Here is an 18,991-nt window from a genome sequence, read left to right on the forward strand (position 1 = left end):
AAGTTTGCCACAAGCCACCTGGGAGACACACCAAACATGTGGAAGAAGGTGCTCTCGTCAGATGAGACCAAAATCAAACTTTTTGGCAACAATGCAAGATGTTATGTTTGGCGTAAAAGCAACACAGCTCATCACCCTCAACACACCATCCCCACTGTCAAACATGGTGGTGGCAGCATCATGGTTTGGGCCTGCTTTTCTTCAGTAGGGACAGGGAAGATGGTTAAAATTGATGGGAAGATGGATGGAGCCAAATACAGGACCATTCTGGAAGAAAATCTGATGGAGTCTGCAAAAGACCTGAGACTGGGACGGAGATTTGTCTTCCAACAAGACAATGATCCAAAACATAAAGCCAAATCTACAATGGAATTGTTCACAAAAACATATTCAGGTGTTAGAATGGCCAAGTCAAAGTCCAGACCTGAATCCAATCGAGAATTTGTTGAAAGAACTGAAAACTGCTGTTCACAAACGCTCTCCATCCAACCTCACTGAGCTTGAGCTGTTTTGCAAGGAGGAATGGGCAAAAATTCTCCATGTGCAAAACTGATAGAGACATACCCTAAGCGACTTGCAGCTGTAATCGCAGCAAAAGGTGGCACTACAGTATTAAATTAAGGAGGCTGAATAATTTTGCACACCCAATTTTTCAGTTTTTAATTTGTTAAAAAAGTTTGAAATATCCAATACATTTCGTTCCACCTTCATGATTGTGTCCCACTTGTTGTTGATTCTTCACAAAAAATTAAAAATTTTTATGTTTGAAGCCTGAAATGTGGCAAAAGGTCACAAAGTTAAAGCGGTCCAAATACTTTCGCAAGGCACTGTATGTATTTTAATTAATGATAATGTTGTAATTAAAGTTAGGGTATTCAATGTTTGAGAGATAGCAAGATTTGAAAGTGGCACCTCATCTAAGCCTCCTAAACAAGGTAGCCTAAGCCTAAGCCCTGTTTCATTTGGTCCGAATGAAACAGATTGGTCCAGGACCAGAGGCTTGGCAGGGGGGGAAAGAACCAATCAGATGCCTTCATGCCTTCCCCCCCCTGTCCCATGCGTGCACTCGCTTCCAGCCCGACGTGTCCACTCCTCCTGGGCTCACAGTGTCCCAGTGTAACCCCCCCTCCCTCCCCTCTGCCACGGACCCCCAGTATGTAGTTATTATGTAGTTATTTCCAGAGCGGCTCGGTCCCCGCTGTGTGTAAGAGCGGGGAGCAGAGCGGTCCGGGCTGCTGCAGCAGGACTCTCCGCCCAGCAGCAGCAGCCCACAGGGACACGTGCAGCCGCACTGAAGAGCTGCAGCAGCTCTGGCTCGGAAGCAGTATGGGGGTCCGTGGGGATGGAGGCGTCTCCATCCCGGCGAGAGTGGAGAGCGCCAGTGCTGCTGGCGGAGCGCTGCGGTGCCGTGCAGGCTCTGTTGCCACAGCTACGCCGTAGCCTACGCCGTAGCCTACGCCGTAGCCTACGCCGTAGCCTACGCCGTAGCCTACGCCGTAGCCTACGCCGTAGCTGTGGCTCTAGAGCCTGCAGCGCACCGCCAGCCGCTCTCCACTCTCTCTTCTCTCCACTCTTGCCGGGATGGAGACGCCGGTGGGCAGGATGCACGTTTGAGTGGGCACAGCCCACCCCTGCCCCCCCTAAAACCGGCCTCGCTTACAGGTGAATGAGACATGGGGTAGTTTTGTTGAAAATGTGCTGTCCAAAATGTCCTGGAAAACTGGACTCCTGCAAATGCGCGTTCCCCAAAGTTTGTGGGGGCGTGGCTTTGGATGGAGCGCTGACGGGAGGGGGAGGAGGGGGCGGGGCTTAGAGGAGGTGCCACTTTCAAATCTTGCTAGCTCTCTAAAATCATGGATAATACCTTCAAGCTGATGATTCTGACGACACCCCAGAGAGACTACTGTGAAAGGTCAGCAGCTAACAGGGATCTAATAAAACAACCAAACAAACAAACCTAACGGTCAGCAGTTGAACACTTAGTGGATTCTAACCTGAGAGACTCCAGGTGACAGTGTGGACTCTCCAGTCCAGGACACAGCCTCTCCAGTCCTAAATCCTGCAGGGGGTTGTGACTCAGGTCCAGTTCTGTCAGACTGGAGGACTGAGAGCTGAGAACTGAGGATAGATGTGCACAGATGTACGATGAGAGGTTACAACCACTCAACCTGCAGAGGAGATTAAAGAGAAATGATGGGGTTATTTAAAAGTTGATTGTCATTTAACAAAAAAATAAATGATATATCAATAAATGCTTATTATTTCAAATAATAATCAATGAGCATGGATCATAGTGATCGCTGCATTTCTCTTCTCTGCATGTACAGTTGCCTGAGATGAATCATTGATGAGAACTGGTCCCACATGAACCTGAACTTAGTTGAATAGTGAATTTAACTGGTTTCCTCCAAGAACACAACATGTGATTGTAACTAAAACAGATGTGTCCGTGTTCGTCCTTACACAACTTTCTTGGAGGCTTTGACCACCGGCAGCAGCCTCCGTAGAACGTTTTCTGAAGCTGAGTATTTCTTCAGGTCAAACACCTCCAGATCTTCTGATGACAGTAGGATGAAGACCAGAGCCGACCACTGAGCAGGAGACAGTTTATCTGTGGAGAGAAGTCCAGACCTCAGGGACTGTTGGACCTCCTCCACCAGAGAACCAGCGTTCAGTTCATTCAGACAGTGGAACAGGTTGATGCTTTTCTCTGCAGACAGATCCTCACTGATCTTCTTCTTGATGTATTCAACTGTTTCCTGATTGTTCTGTGAACTTCTTTGTTTTGGTTCAAGCAGACCTCGTAAGAGAGTCTGATTGGTCTCCAGTGAAAGACCCATGAGGAAGCGGAGGAACAAGTCCAGGTGTCCGTTGGGACTCTGTAAGGCCTTGTCCACTGCACTCTGATAGAGCTCAGTCTCTGTGTTCCTTTGTTCCTCCAGCAGGTTGACTCCAGACTTGATGAAGGTCTGATGGACATGAAGAGCAGCCAGAAACTCCTGAACAGTCAGGTGGATGAAGCAGAAGACCTGGTCCTGGTACAGGCTGCTCTCCTCTCTAAAGATCTGGGTGAACACTCCTGAGTACACTGAAGCCTCTTTGACATCGATGCCACACTGTCTCAGGTCTGGTTCATAGAAGATCAGGTTTCCTTTCTGCAGCTGCTCAAAAGCCAGTTTTCCCAGAGACTCCACCATCTTCCTGCTCTCTGGACTCCAGTGTGGATCCGTCCCAACTCCTCCATCATACTTGACCTTCTTCAGTTTGGCCTGGACCACCAGGAAGTGGATGTACATCTCAGTCAGGGTCTTGGGCAGCTTCCCTCCCTCTCTGGTTTCCAGGACGTTCTCCAGGACGTTCTCCAGGACCGTAGCAGTGATCCAGCAGAAGACTGGAATGTGGCACATGATGTGTAGGCTCCGTGATGTCTTGATGTAGGAGATGATCCTGCTGGTCTGCTCCTCTTCTCTGAACCTCTTCCTGAAGTATTCCTCCTTCTGAGGGTCAGTGAACCCTCTGACTTCTGTCACCATGGAGACACACTCAGGAGGGATCTGATTGGCTGCTGCGGGTCGTGTGGTGATCCAGAGACAAGCAGAAGGAAGCAGGTTCCCCCTGATGAGGTTTGTCAGCAGCACGTCCACTGAGGTGGATCTTCTGGGGTCACTGACGATTGTAGAGTTGTGGAAGTCCAGAGGAAGTCGACTCTCATCCAGACCGTCAAAGATGAACGCGACCTGGAACTCTTCAAAGCTGCAGATTCCTCTGGTTTCAGAGAAGAATGCATGAACTAGTTCCACCAAGCTGAACTTCTCCTCTCTCAGCACATTCAGCTGTCTGAAGGTGAATGGAAGCAGGAACTGGATTTCCTGGTTGGTTTTGCCTTCAGCCCAGTCCAGACTGAACTTCTGTGTTAGGACTGTTTTCCCGATGCCGGCCACTCCCTTCGTCATCACTGTTCTGATTGGTCCTTTTCTTCCAGCTGGGAGTTTAAAGATGTCTTCCGGTCTGATGGTTGTTTCTGCCCTGTTTGGTTTCCTGGAAGCTGCTTCAATCTGTCTGACTTCATGTTCATGGTTGACCTCTCCGGTCCCTCCCTCTGTGATGTAGAGCTCTGTGTAGATCTGCTCCAGAAGGGCTGGGTTTCCTGCTTTAATGATCCCCTCAAACACACACTGGGACTTCTTCTTCAGCTCAGACTTCAGCTGCTTTTTACACACTTTAGCAGAAGTACCTTAATAAAAGTGGAAAAAAAAACAATTAGTGTTTCATAAAGTTCAACTTAATTCTCCTAAAGAATCAGGATGTGAACCGACACTGATCAGCTCTAACGTTACGATGAGCTGTATAAAAAAGAGTAGAATCACTTTTACCACCAAAACACCTCTGAACATTCAGGACGTGGAAGTGACAAGAACATCTGGGGTCCTGGAGTTTCTAGTACCAGGATGTTAGCAGTACAGCCCTGATGGGTTGTGGGTTTGTGGGTTGTTGGTTCTTGTTATTGTTGTGGTGTCTGTGAAGTGGATTTTCCAGGTTTAGTATTTGATGATCTGATCAAATAATCTGTAGAACCATCAAGACAATCTGGAATTCAGCAGGATTCCTGGAAGAGCAAAACCTGGACTAAAATCTTCCAGTTACCTTGTGGTGTTGGTGGGTTAAACATATTAATGCTGTCCTGCACAGGGAGGGTGCTACTCTAGGGGGGGCGGTGGTACCATGTGGGGGTGAATGTTCTGGCTGATCTGTGAATGTTGTTCATCTCCTGAGGCATTCTGGGTCATTTATCCGGCAGCTTAAATGTTCATAGAAATCCTCTTACTGCTCTGCAGACGCTCAGCCAGCTCCTCCTGCTTCATTCTCCTCAGGAAGTTCACAGTGATCTTCACCAACGCCTCTCTGCTGCTCCTCTGCTCTTCATCCTCACCCTCCAACAGATGCTCTAGGGATTCTGGGTAATCTGGACTCAGACCCCTCTGGATCTTCTTCAGCTCGTTCTTCACAAACATTACAATGTTGTCCTCCAGCATCTGGAACAGAAGACCACATGGACACAATCAGACTGAAACCACAGAGACAAACATTAGACCCATGATGGACAGACTGTCAGTCCACTGGTCTCCAGAGACCAGCATGGAGACAAACATCAGGTCCATGTTGGACAGACTGACAGTCCACTGGTCTCCAGAGACCAGCATGGAGACAAACATCAACAGAACAGATAGAGAAGCAGTTGTTGTTCATGTACAGACCTGAAAGATGGAGTCCAGCTGTGTCTGATGCTGCTGGACAGACGGACCGCTGGGAGGCTCTGAGATCTGCTGGTCCACTCTGTGGAGGAACCAGGAAGAATTAGTTTACATCATGTCTGTCCTCACAGAGACAAACAGCAGCTGAAGGTCCATGAAGTCCTGTTTGGATGAGGACAGTCCATCAGTGGTGGTGAAGGTTTACTAGTCCTGCTGATCCAACGAGGACGTACACATGACCTCAGGAAGAGCTCTGCTCATTCACACATTCAAAAGATCCAGTTCTGCTCCAAGAAAAGTTACGACATCAATAAGACGGACAACTGAAGGAGACATGAAGCAGCTGATGAACTCTGGATCATCATCAGGATCAGTAAGAGGAACTCTGGATCATCATCAGGATCAGTAAGAGGAACTCTGGATCATCATCAGGATCAGTAAGAGGAACTCTGGATCATCATCAGGATCAGTAAGAGGAACTCTGGATCATCATCAGGATCAGTCCTCTGGAAGGTAAGACCTCCAGATGTGTCAACCAGAGGAAAAAGCTCCTGACAGGAGATGAAGATCTATGAGGAGGAAGTTCAGATCACCATCAGGTGATGGAGGACCACAGGGGTCCAGGACTACATGGATCTACTCAGGAAGAAACATGTGGACGTTTCCTAACATGAGGACTGATCTAAATACATTTAATGCGTTTAAATACATCTCACCTCTCTGAAGACTGTTGGTCTCCTTTAAAGAATATTAATCTATCATTTAACCAGTCGCTCTTCAAGGACAAACAGCTGGGTTCATGTTCAAGAGAGTCTCCTTTCTGATGGACCCTGATAGAAGACAACAGTTCAATGTACTTATTCTATTTAAATGAAAAATAAGTTATACAGATAAAAATATTTAGTCTATTTAAAAAGTATTAAACATAAATCTTTGGAAGTGTTTAGATACACTCACCTCTTTACAGCAGAATGTTGGTGTCCTTTGAAGGTAATAACATAATCCTTTGACTGGTTGCTCTTCAAGGACACACAGCTGGGTCCAGGTCCAGATCCAGGTCCAGGTCCAGGTCCAGGTCCAGGTCCAGGTCCAGGTCCAGGTCCAGGTCCAGGTCCAGGTCCAGGTCCAGGTCCAGATCCAGGTCCAGGTTGATTCCTGTAATAATGATGTTTGGTGACGTGAGTCTTGAGCTCTGACATGCAGAAGAGTCAGGGACAGTTAGAGATGCTCATCTCACCTCTGAGCTTTGCTCCAACTCTCATGTTCCCCACACAGAGAGGTTTTAGAGGGAGGGACTCCCTCCTCCCTGTCCTCATAATGATCCATTCGGCTGAATTCACGTCCACATCAGCTCACACACACACCTTCATCTGCAGAGGAAACACACATCAGCTGATCCTGCTCTGGGTTGTTCCTCTTTTGTGTTTTTTGCTTCTACTGAGCAGTAGAGGTCACTTGGCTCTTTTTTTTTTGTTCTTTTTGTACCCTTCAAATGTTGGAAAGGGTCCCAAAGTAATCAGCCTGTCCTCCAACAAGTCAGTCCACCAGGACTAACATGCTCTAACTAGCTGGAACAAGTGTGATACAACAATGATGTGATTCTGTGAACAGAGTTTTTACTACAGAAACTTGACAATCTTGTTACTGTAAATTTGAGGACGCTCAGAGGTTTATCTGCAGAGACAACGGTTCAATGTGCAAAGATAAGGAGATATAAACATGCCGTATCCAGTTCAAACGAGTAATAAATGTGATATGAGGCGTGATGATTGACAGAGTTTAGAGTCCAGAGTGCTGGGTGTGTCTCTCTTGATTAAGAACTCTTATGACCTGGAGAAGAAACTCCTTTTACCTCTCTCAGTAAAAATGTTTCAGTTAATCAGCCTGTTGTTTTTAACCCCGTCTGCATGAACCTCTGGGAGCTTCTGTGTCGACATTGATACTATTGGAAGTTCAGTCACAAAGACTTCTGGATGTAGAGACGCCGTCTTCAGTAGTTACACAAGCACCAAAGAACAACTTCTTCGAGGAACCAAACTGACTTTAATGCTGGAAACGACAGCTTAATTCCAGGAAATAAAAACACCTCACACTTTCCTTGATGAAAAAAACTAATCATCATCGATCATCACTGTGTCTCTGATCTGTGGCAGCAGCTTTGCTGCCTCACCAGCTTTGGACCAGAAAGGTTTTTGCACCGATGACGGAAAAGAAAGGTCTTAGCGCAAAGTTCTTCTTTTCTATATTTACTTCAAAAACTGAAAAGTCATACTAAATACAGAACCAAATCCTTAACGTTTATAAAGTATGCTGGTCTAAAGACTGTGTTGCTCAAAGGTCCAGTGACTTGTAAACTTTCACTGAATTACCGTATATTTATTCTACATACAGCAGCCAATAGAAATGCAATATTCTGCTTTGGGACTAGTCACTGGTTAGAATAAATATAAAACCAAAGGAATCTTACAAAAGTTATAAATCTTCTTAAACATAAATCACATTGTTGCAAAACGGCTACAACAGATAAAAAATAAAACCAATAATAATATCGTCATCTAACAATCAGATTTGTCTTCAGACACAAGAATGACCAAAGTCTGCAGAGAAAACCTTCTCAAACCATGACGGAGCAGAAACTAACAGGAAAGTTCGAGAAGAAAAAGTTCAAACTTACAGTTTTTTCAAAAAGTCCAAAGAGTTGAAGATGAAGATTCTGCAGTCTGAAGAAAACCCACTGAGACGCAACTGAACTGATCCTGGAATGAGTCAGAGCTGCACCTGTGGAGGAGGAAGAAGAGGAGGGGGAGGAAGAGGAGGAGGGGGAGGTGAAGGAGGATGGACAGGTAGGAGGAGGAAGAGGAGGAGGAATAGTCTAATAAATAATCTGGCTGAATTAAAAAAAACGAACGTGACCATTTATATTGAAAGTTATGAATGAATTTCAACTAAATTATTGAGTAAATGAACTGGGGCCTCATTTATAAAAGAGTGCCTAGGATTCATACTAAAAGTGCACGTGCGCCCAAAAGCCAAAAATGGCGTGCGCACAAAAAAATCCTGAATTAAAAAACTGTGTGCAAGCAAACTTGCACACAATGTTCTCTTTGTAAATCACAGTCCAGCTGGAAGGTTGCCCAATTCATACCATAAATGGTATGTTTTTGCATATGAATGAGCCTTCTGAGCATGCACAGCGGCTTCCTGCAGCCTTTTTCTGCCGTGCGTCAGGATGAATGAGACGTGTCGAGCCGGTGTTCTGCCGAGGTGTCATACCTCGGCAGAAAATACTACCGTACGATCCCCGTTTCTTTTATATCAGTTCCTTTTTTTCAAAGGCTTGTTCATGCAAATAGACGATTTAACAGCAGGAAGTCAGAATGTGCTTCCACATAGATCTATGTGTTCCGCTTCGGCGTAAGAAAAAAAACCATATAAATGCAGGTAGGATGATTTGACAGATGAAAATACCCCGTCAGATCATGCTTCCACATAGACATCAACATTTATCTATGTGGAAGCGTGATCTGACGGGGTATTTTCATTTGGTTTTTTTCTTTCGCCGAAGCATCGTACACATAGATCTACGTGGAAGCACATTCTGACTTCCTGCTGTTAAATCGTCTATTTGCATGAAAAAGCCTTTTTCTGTAAACAAACGACCAAAACGCATGAAAAAAACACTGTTTTTGCTACGAGGAAACGGAGCCTTATTTAGGCAAGGCAAGTTTATTTGTGTAGCACAATTCAACACAAGGTGCTTTACATCAACATGAAAAGCGGCAAGACACAATTAAAACATTAATAACAAATAAAATGAAATAAAATGATAAGAAAAGAGGTAAAATAATAGAAAGCACGAGTTCTTAAAAAGTAAGGGCAGTAGATCCAGCAGGTACACAGTGATTTGGGATGCTTCAATTCCCGGACCTCTTACCAGCTTTATCCATACACCCGTCCATGCTACGGTGGAGTTGCCACACTCAGACTTTTCTGTTTTTTCCCTTTGTTAATTTCTTATTTTCTTATGCTACTTTATTTAATCAAACAAACAAAAAGCGCTGCTGAGCAGGATGGCAAGAACCCAGAACATGAACATTACAAAACACAAAAACCTGAGCTGAAACCACAGAGGAACAAACAGTACGGAGCAGCCGGGAGCATCAGGGAAAGACAAGACCAGATATACAGAGGGGTTGACGAGACACAATCAGACAATCAGGGCAGATACAGGGAAACAGGGAAATCAAGACAAAACTGAAACACAAAGACATGGGCTGAGTCTGAAATTCCATACTTCCACCCTAATGAGTAGCAAAAACAGTATATGAGATTTTTTAGTGCGTCCAAAACATTAGAACGTACTCAATAGTATTTCTATCCATACTCATTCTGGAGAAATGTATTAGTGTGGATTGATGGACACTAGCTAAGCAGAAACTTCCCACAATGCAATGCAGCGGTGATTGGTTGCTAAGTGATATGCAGATATGCAGATACGTATATATGTCATAAGTATAATATTAAGTATAATAATAATATTATATTATGTCATCTTGTTTGGGCCAGGATAAATGGGAAAGAGCGGAGCGGTGCTGCTACTGCTGCTGTGACAGGTGTTGTTGCCATGGTAACAACTCCCCCACCCAACAGCAGGAAGTGCTGCTGTTACCGTGGTAACAACTCCCCCTCCCAACGGCAGGAAGTGCTGCTGTTACCATGGTAACAACTCCCCCTCCCAACGGCAGGAAGTGCCGTGTGGCTCTGAGTAGTGAGTCCAAATTAATGCATACTACTGATATTTACTCAAAAGTGTACCGAACTTAAGCATACTTTTTGAGTATACTGTTTAGTATGGCATTTCGGACGCACCGATGGGCTTCAAAATAAAACAAGAACTATCAAAACCATAACAGTGGAGGTGGGTGGAAGGTTGATTTGAATTTCACACCAATTAGTTATTTCACTGATTTAACTCCGGAGATGAGCGAGGTGTCGTGACACTTGAGAGGAAAACGTTTTCATGTACCAGAACCTGTTAAAGCTCCAAAGGCAGAATCAGAACGTCCCAACAAAGACACTCAGATTCTGATGTGCTTCAGATTGTGTGCATTGTACCTGGCTCTGCATCAAAATGAGGCCTTTCTGGCCTGATATCTGCTCCACTTTAGCCAGGATCACAGGAGTTAGTTTCCACTGGACCCTGAACTGGGTTTACTGGAGAACTTCTCTAAACAGTGCACAACTCAAATCCATGGAAGTTGCTCTGTGTTTGGCCAAAAAGTGCATTGCAGTGTCATGGAAATCTGATTCCCCTCTATTTATCGACAGATGGTCTTTTAAGATGAATAATTGCATCCCCCTGGAAAAAAAATCACATATTGTTCCAGAAAACGATAAAACACCCTTTTGAAAATTTGGCAGCCTTATCTAAACCATATCGATAGATCTCTCACACCAAGTACTTAATGTAGTTGTTTGTATTAACTTTCCACACTGACTGTTTGATTTTTTTTTGGGAGGGGTGGGGGGGGGATTATATTATGTATATACTGTTGGTATATGTTTGTATACATTGCAAAACTGACACTCAGATTCTGACTTACGACGGAGAAATTACAAGAATAAAGTCATAATATAATGAGAATAAAGTCGTAATGTTGCGAGAATAAAGTCGTAATATTACGAGAATAAAGTCGTAATGTAATGGCTATTCTTGGATTAAATAAAAAAAATTTAAATAGCAAAGTAGTCTGAGGAGGAGATATATGACTCGCTAAATTATTTAAGCACGCGGAGATCAGATTAAAACAAATTTGAATTTATTTTCCCAACATAAATATTCTCCGTGGTTGACTTTACAATGATCAAAAAACACAACTTATTTAGCGGTAGAAAAACTGTCTCACTCCTAACTCCTTCAACACAAAAACCAGAGCCAGCACACCCAACTGTACCTCTCCCTAATCACAGGAGGAGGGGGGCGGTCCGACCAGGAGGAGGAGGCCATGAGCCGCAGAAAATAGTCACAATAACAAACAGAATCCATCAACCATTTTCAATAATCAGTCAACATTATCACCAATACCACTTGGATGCACCACCTTCACAAAATACAAACAGTACGAATATGGCTCCGACATCCCGGCCCCTAATTGTGGGCTTTAGCTAGACAATTACATAAATAATATTCAAAAGAGCCAAAATAGAACAATTACATAATGTACAAGTATGTTACTGGACCATTAGTCTAATCAAATTCTATAGGAATAAAGTCTGTTGGGGAGGCTGGACAACCGTAGCCCCCCTCAGTTCTTCATGCTGCCTCCATTAGAAGACAGAGCTTATCTATAGGTCGTTGAATTGTGTTGGGCTTCGTTTTAACCAAAACACTTCTCACGAAGCCTTTGGCATCTGGAAATGTCTTCACAACACGACCCAACATCCATGAGTTTCTTGGTGCTGTGTTATCGACGATGAAAACCAGATCTCCAGGACTCAGGTTTATTTTTATGCTGTTCCACTTGCTTCTTTATTGCATGAGTGGAAGATACTCTTTTGTCCACCGGTTCCAGAATAGATCTGCAAGATACTGGGCTTGTCTCCATCTCTTTCTTGAATATTGATCAGTTATATCAAAGACCCCTGGTGGCATAATTGTTTCTGCTTTCAGCTGAAGCAGGTGGTTTGGGGTTAGTGGCTCCAAATCATTGGGGTCACTTGACACTGTGGTTATCGGTCGGTCATTCAGGATGGCTTCCACCTCACACAGTGCTGTTGATAGAGTTTCGTCATCCTGTGTTTGTTGTTTTAGAACAGATGTGAGGATCTTTTTGACTATTCTGATCAGTCTTTCCCAGACAACGCTGTGGTGGGCTCCAAAAGGAGGGTTAAAGATCCATTTTACTCCCTCTGTTGAAAAGGTGTTTTGAATCCTCTGATGATTCAACTCTTTCAAAGCTTCCTGTAGATCCTTTTGGGCTCCAACAAAGTTTGTCCCACAGTCTGTCCTGATACCTAAAACTGGTCCTCTTCTGCAGATGAATCTGTGTATGGCATTTATGCATGAGTCTGTGGTTAGGAAGTTTGCCATCTCTAGGTGGACAGTGTTGTGCAACAAGTAGCGCTGTTCAGTTATCAAGAACTATTAATAGTTTTATTCAACAATTATTAATAATTAATAAAGTAGATTACTTATCAAATTGAATTATCAAAATTACTTGATTCTTGTAGGGGCACCACCTGGGCCTTAACCAGGAAAAATTATAACTTAACAGCAGAAATCAGTCTCAGGAATAGATATTATTCTGCAGAGTAGGAAATTTTACTATTATCACTACAGAATAATCGTTGAAGGCAATTACCAGTTCGGCTCTAGCTCTGTCAAACAGCCATTGTGACGGGAATTTGTGTAAAACATCACAAACAACTTCTCATTAAAATCAATCAGAATTTATTTACATCAGGTACCAAGCAGATGGTAAAAACCGGTACCAAAATAAACTCTGATGGCAACTACATTAAAAACATAAACACTAACTATCAAGAAAAACAATAAGAATAAAAATGAAACGTTAACTGCATGAATGGAAAAGAAATCAAAACAATAAACACGTGATACAAAACGATCATCTATGGTTCAAAACAACGTGGCTGGACGTGGCCCTGTGGTATTTAAAGATGGCGGCGCCCTCGCCACGCCACGTGCAATCAGACCGGATGACAAACACGGCATTTAAACCGTGAATAACTGGCGAAGATGGCGCCACAAAATAAACAAACCATAATAATGCCGGTAGTTGCCGGCGTTACACGGTAATATGCGTACAGCAACTTCATCAAACACAAATTTAGCTCTGAACCGCTCTAGATTAAACTGATCACCAAGAACCATAAATCCCCACGCCTCCTCTGGGTACGGATCAACCTGATCTCACAAAAATCCGTGAAATGCCCACGACCTCTCACCACTATTTTCCGTGGTACCAACACGGAAAGTGGTATAATTCCGTGTGAGCACCACGGATATTGTACCATGCAAAGTCAATGGGATCCGTTGTTGTGATATATACACGGATTATGACATTATTATTATTATTTATATATTATTCTTTATTATAGTGGCTAAATTATGAGTTTTTGTCGCGCAAGGTACTGTTTGTTACTGTCAGTTTGTAAAAGCATGTTTATAACGCTGTTTTAGCAGTGTTTTATTGCGGTTTTAATGGGAGCACCACGGATATAGTACTATGCGAAGTCAATGGGATCCGTGGTCGTGATATATACACGGATTATTACATTATTATTATGTATATATTGTGGTGGACACAATTATGGACCTCGCACCCATCAGGACTACAGGGAAGGGGGCGTGGTCACAAGTGTTTATTGGTTGCTTAGCAATGAGTGTTTGTTTGCAGTTAGTTGTTAACTGTCAGTCTTTTGTCAGTTGGATTCCGCTGTCACGGAATAAAGACGTGTTTTATCAAGCTCTGGAGTCGAGCCTTATCCTGCCACAATATTATTCTTTATTATAGTGGCTAAGTTATACGTTTTTGACGCGCAAGTTACTGTTTGTTACTGTCAGTTTGTAAAAGCATGTTTTTAACGCTGTTTTAACAGTGTTTAAATGGTGTTTTGATGATTTTTAACAGTATTTTGACGGCGAGTATTTAACCGTGTTTTTTAGTATTTAACGTAAATTTGAGTATTTAACCATGTTGTTTGCTGCCGCCATGACGACGGAGGTGGCGTAAGTGATGTGAAATTATTATTTTTAGCAAAAAACCACAAGCGTTTCCTACTTCTAACCAATCATAAGTGGTGCATTAACCTAACCAGACCTTAGCCAGAGCGTCGTCCAGCCACAAAATATCATTTTTAATTGCTTTTGAACCAGGAAGTGGAGACAGGCGTTATTTAAATTTATTATTTTAACCATTCTCCCATTCCGTCAAACACAGGGAATTCCCTGGGCATCCCCTCTACGTCATAGAGTGACGAGCGGAGATCTTGATCATGTGACCACTGCCCCGATCGCAGATCTGTTTTTTTTTTTTATAAACTTTACTTAACATTTCATTGGACGTGGAATCAATCAAACCGTTAAATATAGTGCTTTTGAACGGTAAATGTTAAAATAAACCGTACACAGGTATCCTACATTTACAACTTATATGGAATCACTGTGAATAGATCAGTCAGTTACATGATGTTAAATAAAGTATCCTAATAAACAAACATATTTACAATTCTTTAGCATACATCATCTCTATAAAATGTAGTTTCTATTTCAGATGCACTACATAATAGATATATTCAATTGATATATGTTTTTTAAAACATTTTTACACGTTTTTACACGTTAACCAAACCAATGTGACTACAGATATATGGCGCTATGTGACTCTAGGGAAGTGTAGTTCTTAGCTAATATTGTTTTTTTTCACAGAAATGGAGGTTGTTAATACTAAATTAAGAGTGTGCATAGTAGTTTAAGGGCATGATACACACATTTGTTTTAATATATTTTAAATATATAATTGTTAAATGTGTGAAAATTAATTTTAACCATGTTTTACCCTTATATTATAGCGCCACCTAGTGATGACTACTCTGGCATGATACATTAGATCAAGAGGTTTCCATAACAGTTGGTTTCATGTCTATAGTCTATAGTCTATAGTTTTATCGCAAAATTATAACCCTTTAAAAATGCATCAAGGTCAAGATTCAATGGTCATTATTTCAAAGTAGGAGGCATGTATGAGCTTCATTCTGACTTATGTCAATCTACAGGTCAAGGCCTTTCCAAAAATGAATTTGGTTTTGTCATAGGATTAAGTTTCATTTTTAACCCTGTTGGGTCGCATGATCTGTGAGGTGTAAATTCTGAACCTCATAGCTCCAGCCTGGATAAAAATAAAAAAATGTATTCTTTGGTGGGACTAATCTTTCAACGTATGTAACTTGCAGCAGGCTGGAACGTGGCACGTCAGCTGATCAGAGCAGCGCTGCAAGCTGGCTGGTGAGACAGAGTCCAGTCCAGCAGCTTTCTGGGATTCTGTCTCCTGAAGAGTTTGTTGACGTCCCTCTCCTGGATTGAAAGAGTGGTCCCAGAGGTGGTGGGGGGGTGGAGGTGAAGCACTGGGGCTGTTGGAAGGTGTTGTGGGGGATGGTTGCAGGACTGTCCCGTTGTCTTTCAAAACGGCAGTAGAACTCGTTCAGGTTGTTGGCTAGGCGTCGTCGTTGATGGAGGGGGTTTAGGCTTGTAGTTGGTGGTCTGCCTGAGCTCTTTCCAGACAGACACAGTCGTTGGCTGAGAATTGGTGCTGGAGCTTCTCCAGTACAGTCCTTTATCCTCCTTCACTGCCTTGCTGAACGTGGACTTCTCCGGACTCCTTCCTTCACTGTTATTCTGTAGCATCACTGAACACATCCCAGTCAGCAGAGTCCAAACACGCCTGGAGATCGTCCATCGATCTGCTCATGACAATCACATCTGGAGCCTGAATTACTTCCTGGAGAAAATCTTTTCTCTCAACTGTTTCTTGTTTCATCTTCGTCTACATGAACCATTTTTATTGAAGATACGAAATATATTGAATATGATCCGTTTCTTCCCAGATAATTAGAAGATATATATAGATAATACAATGAGACTGAGGTTCAAAGGCAAAATAAGCAGCTTTATTCATCTTTAACGGTCATAAAGTTTCAGTTTGTTGACACATTAAAAAAAAACACAATTAAAGTCACTTTGGGTGAAAAAATAATCCTGGGCAGAGAAAACCTCCACGGAGACAGAGGAAGGAGCCACCAAAACAAACTCAAACATAAAGATGAATTGAAACTAAAATCCACATGTTGAGCAGCTGTTTCTGGAATAACTTCCGTCTACTTCAACTTCATGAGCTCAACAGAGGCTCCACGATATGAAAGCCAGAGTCCAGCGTGGAGCGGCTGGGTGAAGGTGGTCTGGACTCTGTGGAGGAGGGTCATGGTCTCAGAGACGCTGTAGAAGGACAGAAGACCAGCTCCGTGGTCCAGGTACACTCCAACTCTGGAGGAAGGAGGACCTGAAACACGAGTTTTAATGTTGTTGTACCGCAGTGTGTAACCGTCTGTGTAACATTGTAACGCCCAAGATTCCTGGTTGTATCCAAACCCACAACCTTGCAGGTTCCCCGCTCTGCTGATGTTCTTGTACGCCACTGCAACACAAACTGCTTCTCCTCTCACCTCCACCTCCCAGTAACACCGTCCACTCATACTCTGCTTACTCAGCACTTGCCACCAATAAGTGAATCTGCCTGGATTATCACAATAAGACAGTTCTTTTTTCATTAAAGTCACTTTTCTGTTGGCATCAGATATAAACAAATGTTTGTGAGCTGTGTTTGGATCCAGAGTGATGTCTTGAGAATGTTTCAAGAATCCATCTCTGGTCTTTGGTTCTGGTTCCGACAGTAAAACATCTACTTCCGCCACTGACAGTGAGATGTTTGTCCACGTCTCTCTCAGAAGGTCCTGTAGTTTCTCTCTGGTCTCTGACACAGCTGCTGTCACGTCCTCAAAGTACCTGAGAGGACGAATCTGGATGCTGGATGAGAGTGTGGAGCCACTGAGGGGTGACGGTGAGGGGTAGTTGTGGAGGAACTGGTTGTGGTCCTCTGTGTGTGAGAGCTTCTCCAGCTCAGCTTCTCTCCTCTTCAGGTCAGTGATCTCCTGCTGCAGTTTCTCCTGAAGATCTTTGACTCGACTCACTTCATGTTCCTGCTGGGATCTGACCTGCTGCTTCACATCAGAGCTGCTTTTCTGGAGGAGACGGATCACCTCGTTGAAAGTCTTCTCACTGTCCTCCACTGCTTTATCAGCAGAGACGTTGATGTCCTCCACCTGTATAAACAACACCAATATGGATTTAGGAAACATCCTTCTACAGAAATGGCTTTACTTCAATTGGTTGATAAAATTCACACTGCAATCAATAATAATGAATACGCTTTGGGAATCTTTCTTGATTTATCCAAAGCTTTTGACACAGTTAATTTTGATATTCTTCTTCAAAAATTATTACACTATGGATTTGCTGGAATCACTCATGTGTGGCTTTTCAATTATATTCATAACCATCAGCAATTTCTTATCATTGACGGTAAATCATCAGAGAATCAGAAAATGCGGGGTCCCCCAGGGGTCTATACTCGGGTCCCTGTTATTTTAGATTTATATAAATGATTTGGCCGCAGCCTTGTCCTCCTTGTTTCCTGTACTTTATGCCGATGATACAAACTTATTTATTTCACATAATGATTTTTCAGGAAACCATGATTTAGAAAACATTTCAAAATGGTTTAAACTTAACAAACTATCACTGAATATAAAAAAAATCTAATTTTATTATATTTACATCAAAAAATAAAATATATTGTAAATCTAACAGCGGTCTGTCTATAGGAGATGACCCGCTCACTCAGGTTACATCAACAACCTTCCTTGGTGTAATTATCCATGACAGTTTTAGCTGGAGAAACCACATCAACCATGTCTGTAAAAAAATATCTAAATCTACTTCTGTTTTTTTGCATTGTCTTTGTTTTTAGACTGCAATCATGTATTCTGCTGTTTTAAATCTTTGTACAATCTTTTGCTGTATTTTACAGGTAGAGGCCTCGTATTTAAGCCCCTCTGGCTTTTTGCCTCAGCCGAGCTTATTACCAATCTCTTTTTTACATTTGTACGTTACTTGTTCTGTTTTTTATACAGTGCTGAATAAATAAATCAAATCAAATCAAAATCACCTCCTGCTGAAGCAGCTCCACGTCTTTCTCTCGCTCCTGGATTCTCTGCTGGATTTGTTGTCGACTCACCTCCAGCTCCTTCTGCTTCTCACATCTTTCTGCTGCAGCTGCAACTGTTTCATGACCTTTATGTTCATCCATTGCACACAGATAACAGATACTCTGCTGATCGGTACGACAGAAGATCTTCATCACCTCATGGTGGAGAGAGCAGAGTTTCTCCTGGAGCTTCTTGGAGGGATCCACCAGCTGGTGTTTTTGAAAAGCAGGAGCATCATAGTGAGGTTGGAGATGTTTCTCACAGTAAGAGGCCAGACAGACCAGACAGGACTGGACAGCTTTCACCTTCCTCCCAGTGCAGACATCACAGGTCACATCTTCAGGTCCAGCATAGCAGAGATCAGCTTGGAGTCCAGTCTTCTTCATCTCCTCCACTAACTCTGCTAACATGCTGTTTCTCACCAGGACGGGTCTGGGCGTGAAGGTCTTCCTGCACAGAGGACAGCTGTGGGTTCCCCTCCCATCCTCTCCATCCCAGTGGGTTTTAATACAGTCCATGCAGTAGTTGTGTCCACAGGGAATCGTCCCCGGATCCTTCAGTAGATCCAGACAGATGGAACAACAGATCATTTCTCCGTCCACTTCAACTCTTTTCTCCGACATTTCTCCTCAAAAAAGTTCGTTTTAGTTCAGAGAGCTGCGAGTCCGTCAGTCCGCTTTACCGCACTGGGCTCGAACCCGCGACCTGCTGGGTTTATATGCGCCGAGCCGTCACCGGAAGTGACGTCACGTCCTTTCTTCTCCCGCAGCAAGTTCCCGCCAAAATTCCAACTTTTCTCGTCGTAAATTACAAATAAAATTAACTGATATGTTGTTGTCGCATGAAAGAGTCACTTTATTTCATGGTAGTTATAGTTTCATTGTCTACACTTAAAAAAA

General features: G+C 43.1%; 2 protein-coding genes across 5 annotated transcripts in view; both read right to left on the bottom strand.

The window, feature by feature from the left end:
* Positions 1-8,024, bottom strand: part of LOC133420212 (NACHT, LRR and PYD domains-containing protein 12-like) — a 41,046-nt gene extending 33,022 nt beyond the window's left edge. For all 4 annotated transcript variants that reach the window (XR_009770588.1, XR_009770589.1, XM_061709820.1 and 1 more), the window contains exons 1-8: positions 7,927-8,024; positions 6,490-6,622; positions 6,210-6,407; positions 5,969-6,082; positions 5,256-5,334; positions 4,826-5,033; positions 2,464-4,234; positions 1,995-2,168 (exon numbers count right to left, since the gene is read on the bottom strand). Coding sequence is in view for 2 of the 4 variants with exons in the window: in XM_061709820.1 (XP_061565804.1) it covers positions 1,995-2,168; positions 2,464-4,234; positions 4,826-5,033; positions 5,256-5,334; positions 5,969-6,082; positions 6,210-6,407; positions 6,490-6,578 (2,633 nt within the window). In the remaining 2 variants the exon portion in view is untranslated. The remainder of the gene's footprint in view (positions 1-1,994; positions 2,169-2,463; positions 4,235-4,825; positions 5,034-5,255; positions 5,335-5,968; positions 6,083-6,209; positions 6,408-6,489; positions 6,623-7,926) is intronic.
* An 8,121-nt stretch (positions 8,025-16,145) lies between these two features.
* On the bottom strand, positions 16,146-18,715 carry LOC133420225 (tripartite motif-containing protein 16-like). The gene is made up of 2 exons (XM_061709839.1): positions 18,053-18,715; positions 16,146-17,147 (listed from the first exon to the last, which is right to left on the bottom strand). The coding sequence occupies exons 1-2, from the start codon at positions 18,713-18,715 to the stop codon at positions 16,146-16,148; spliced, it is 1,665 nt and encodes a 554-aa protein (XP_061565823.1).
* Positions 18,716-18,991: the final 276 nt, after the last annotated feature.

This window comes from Cololabis saira, chromosome 20 (genome assembly GCF_033807715.1).
Source record: "Cololabis saira isolate AMF1-May2022 chromosome 20, fColSai1.1, whole genome shotgun sequence".
Taxonomy (NCBI): Eukaryota; Metazoa; Chordata; class Actinopteri; order Beloniformes; family Belonidae; genus Cololabis; species Cololabis saira.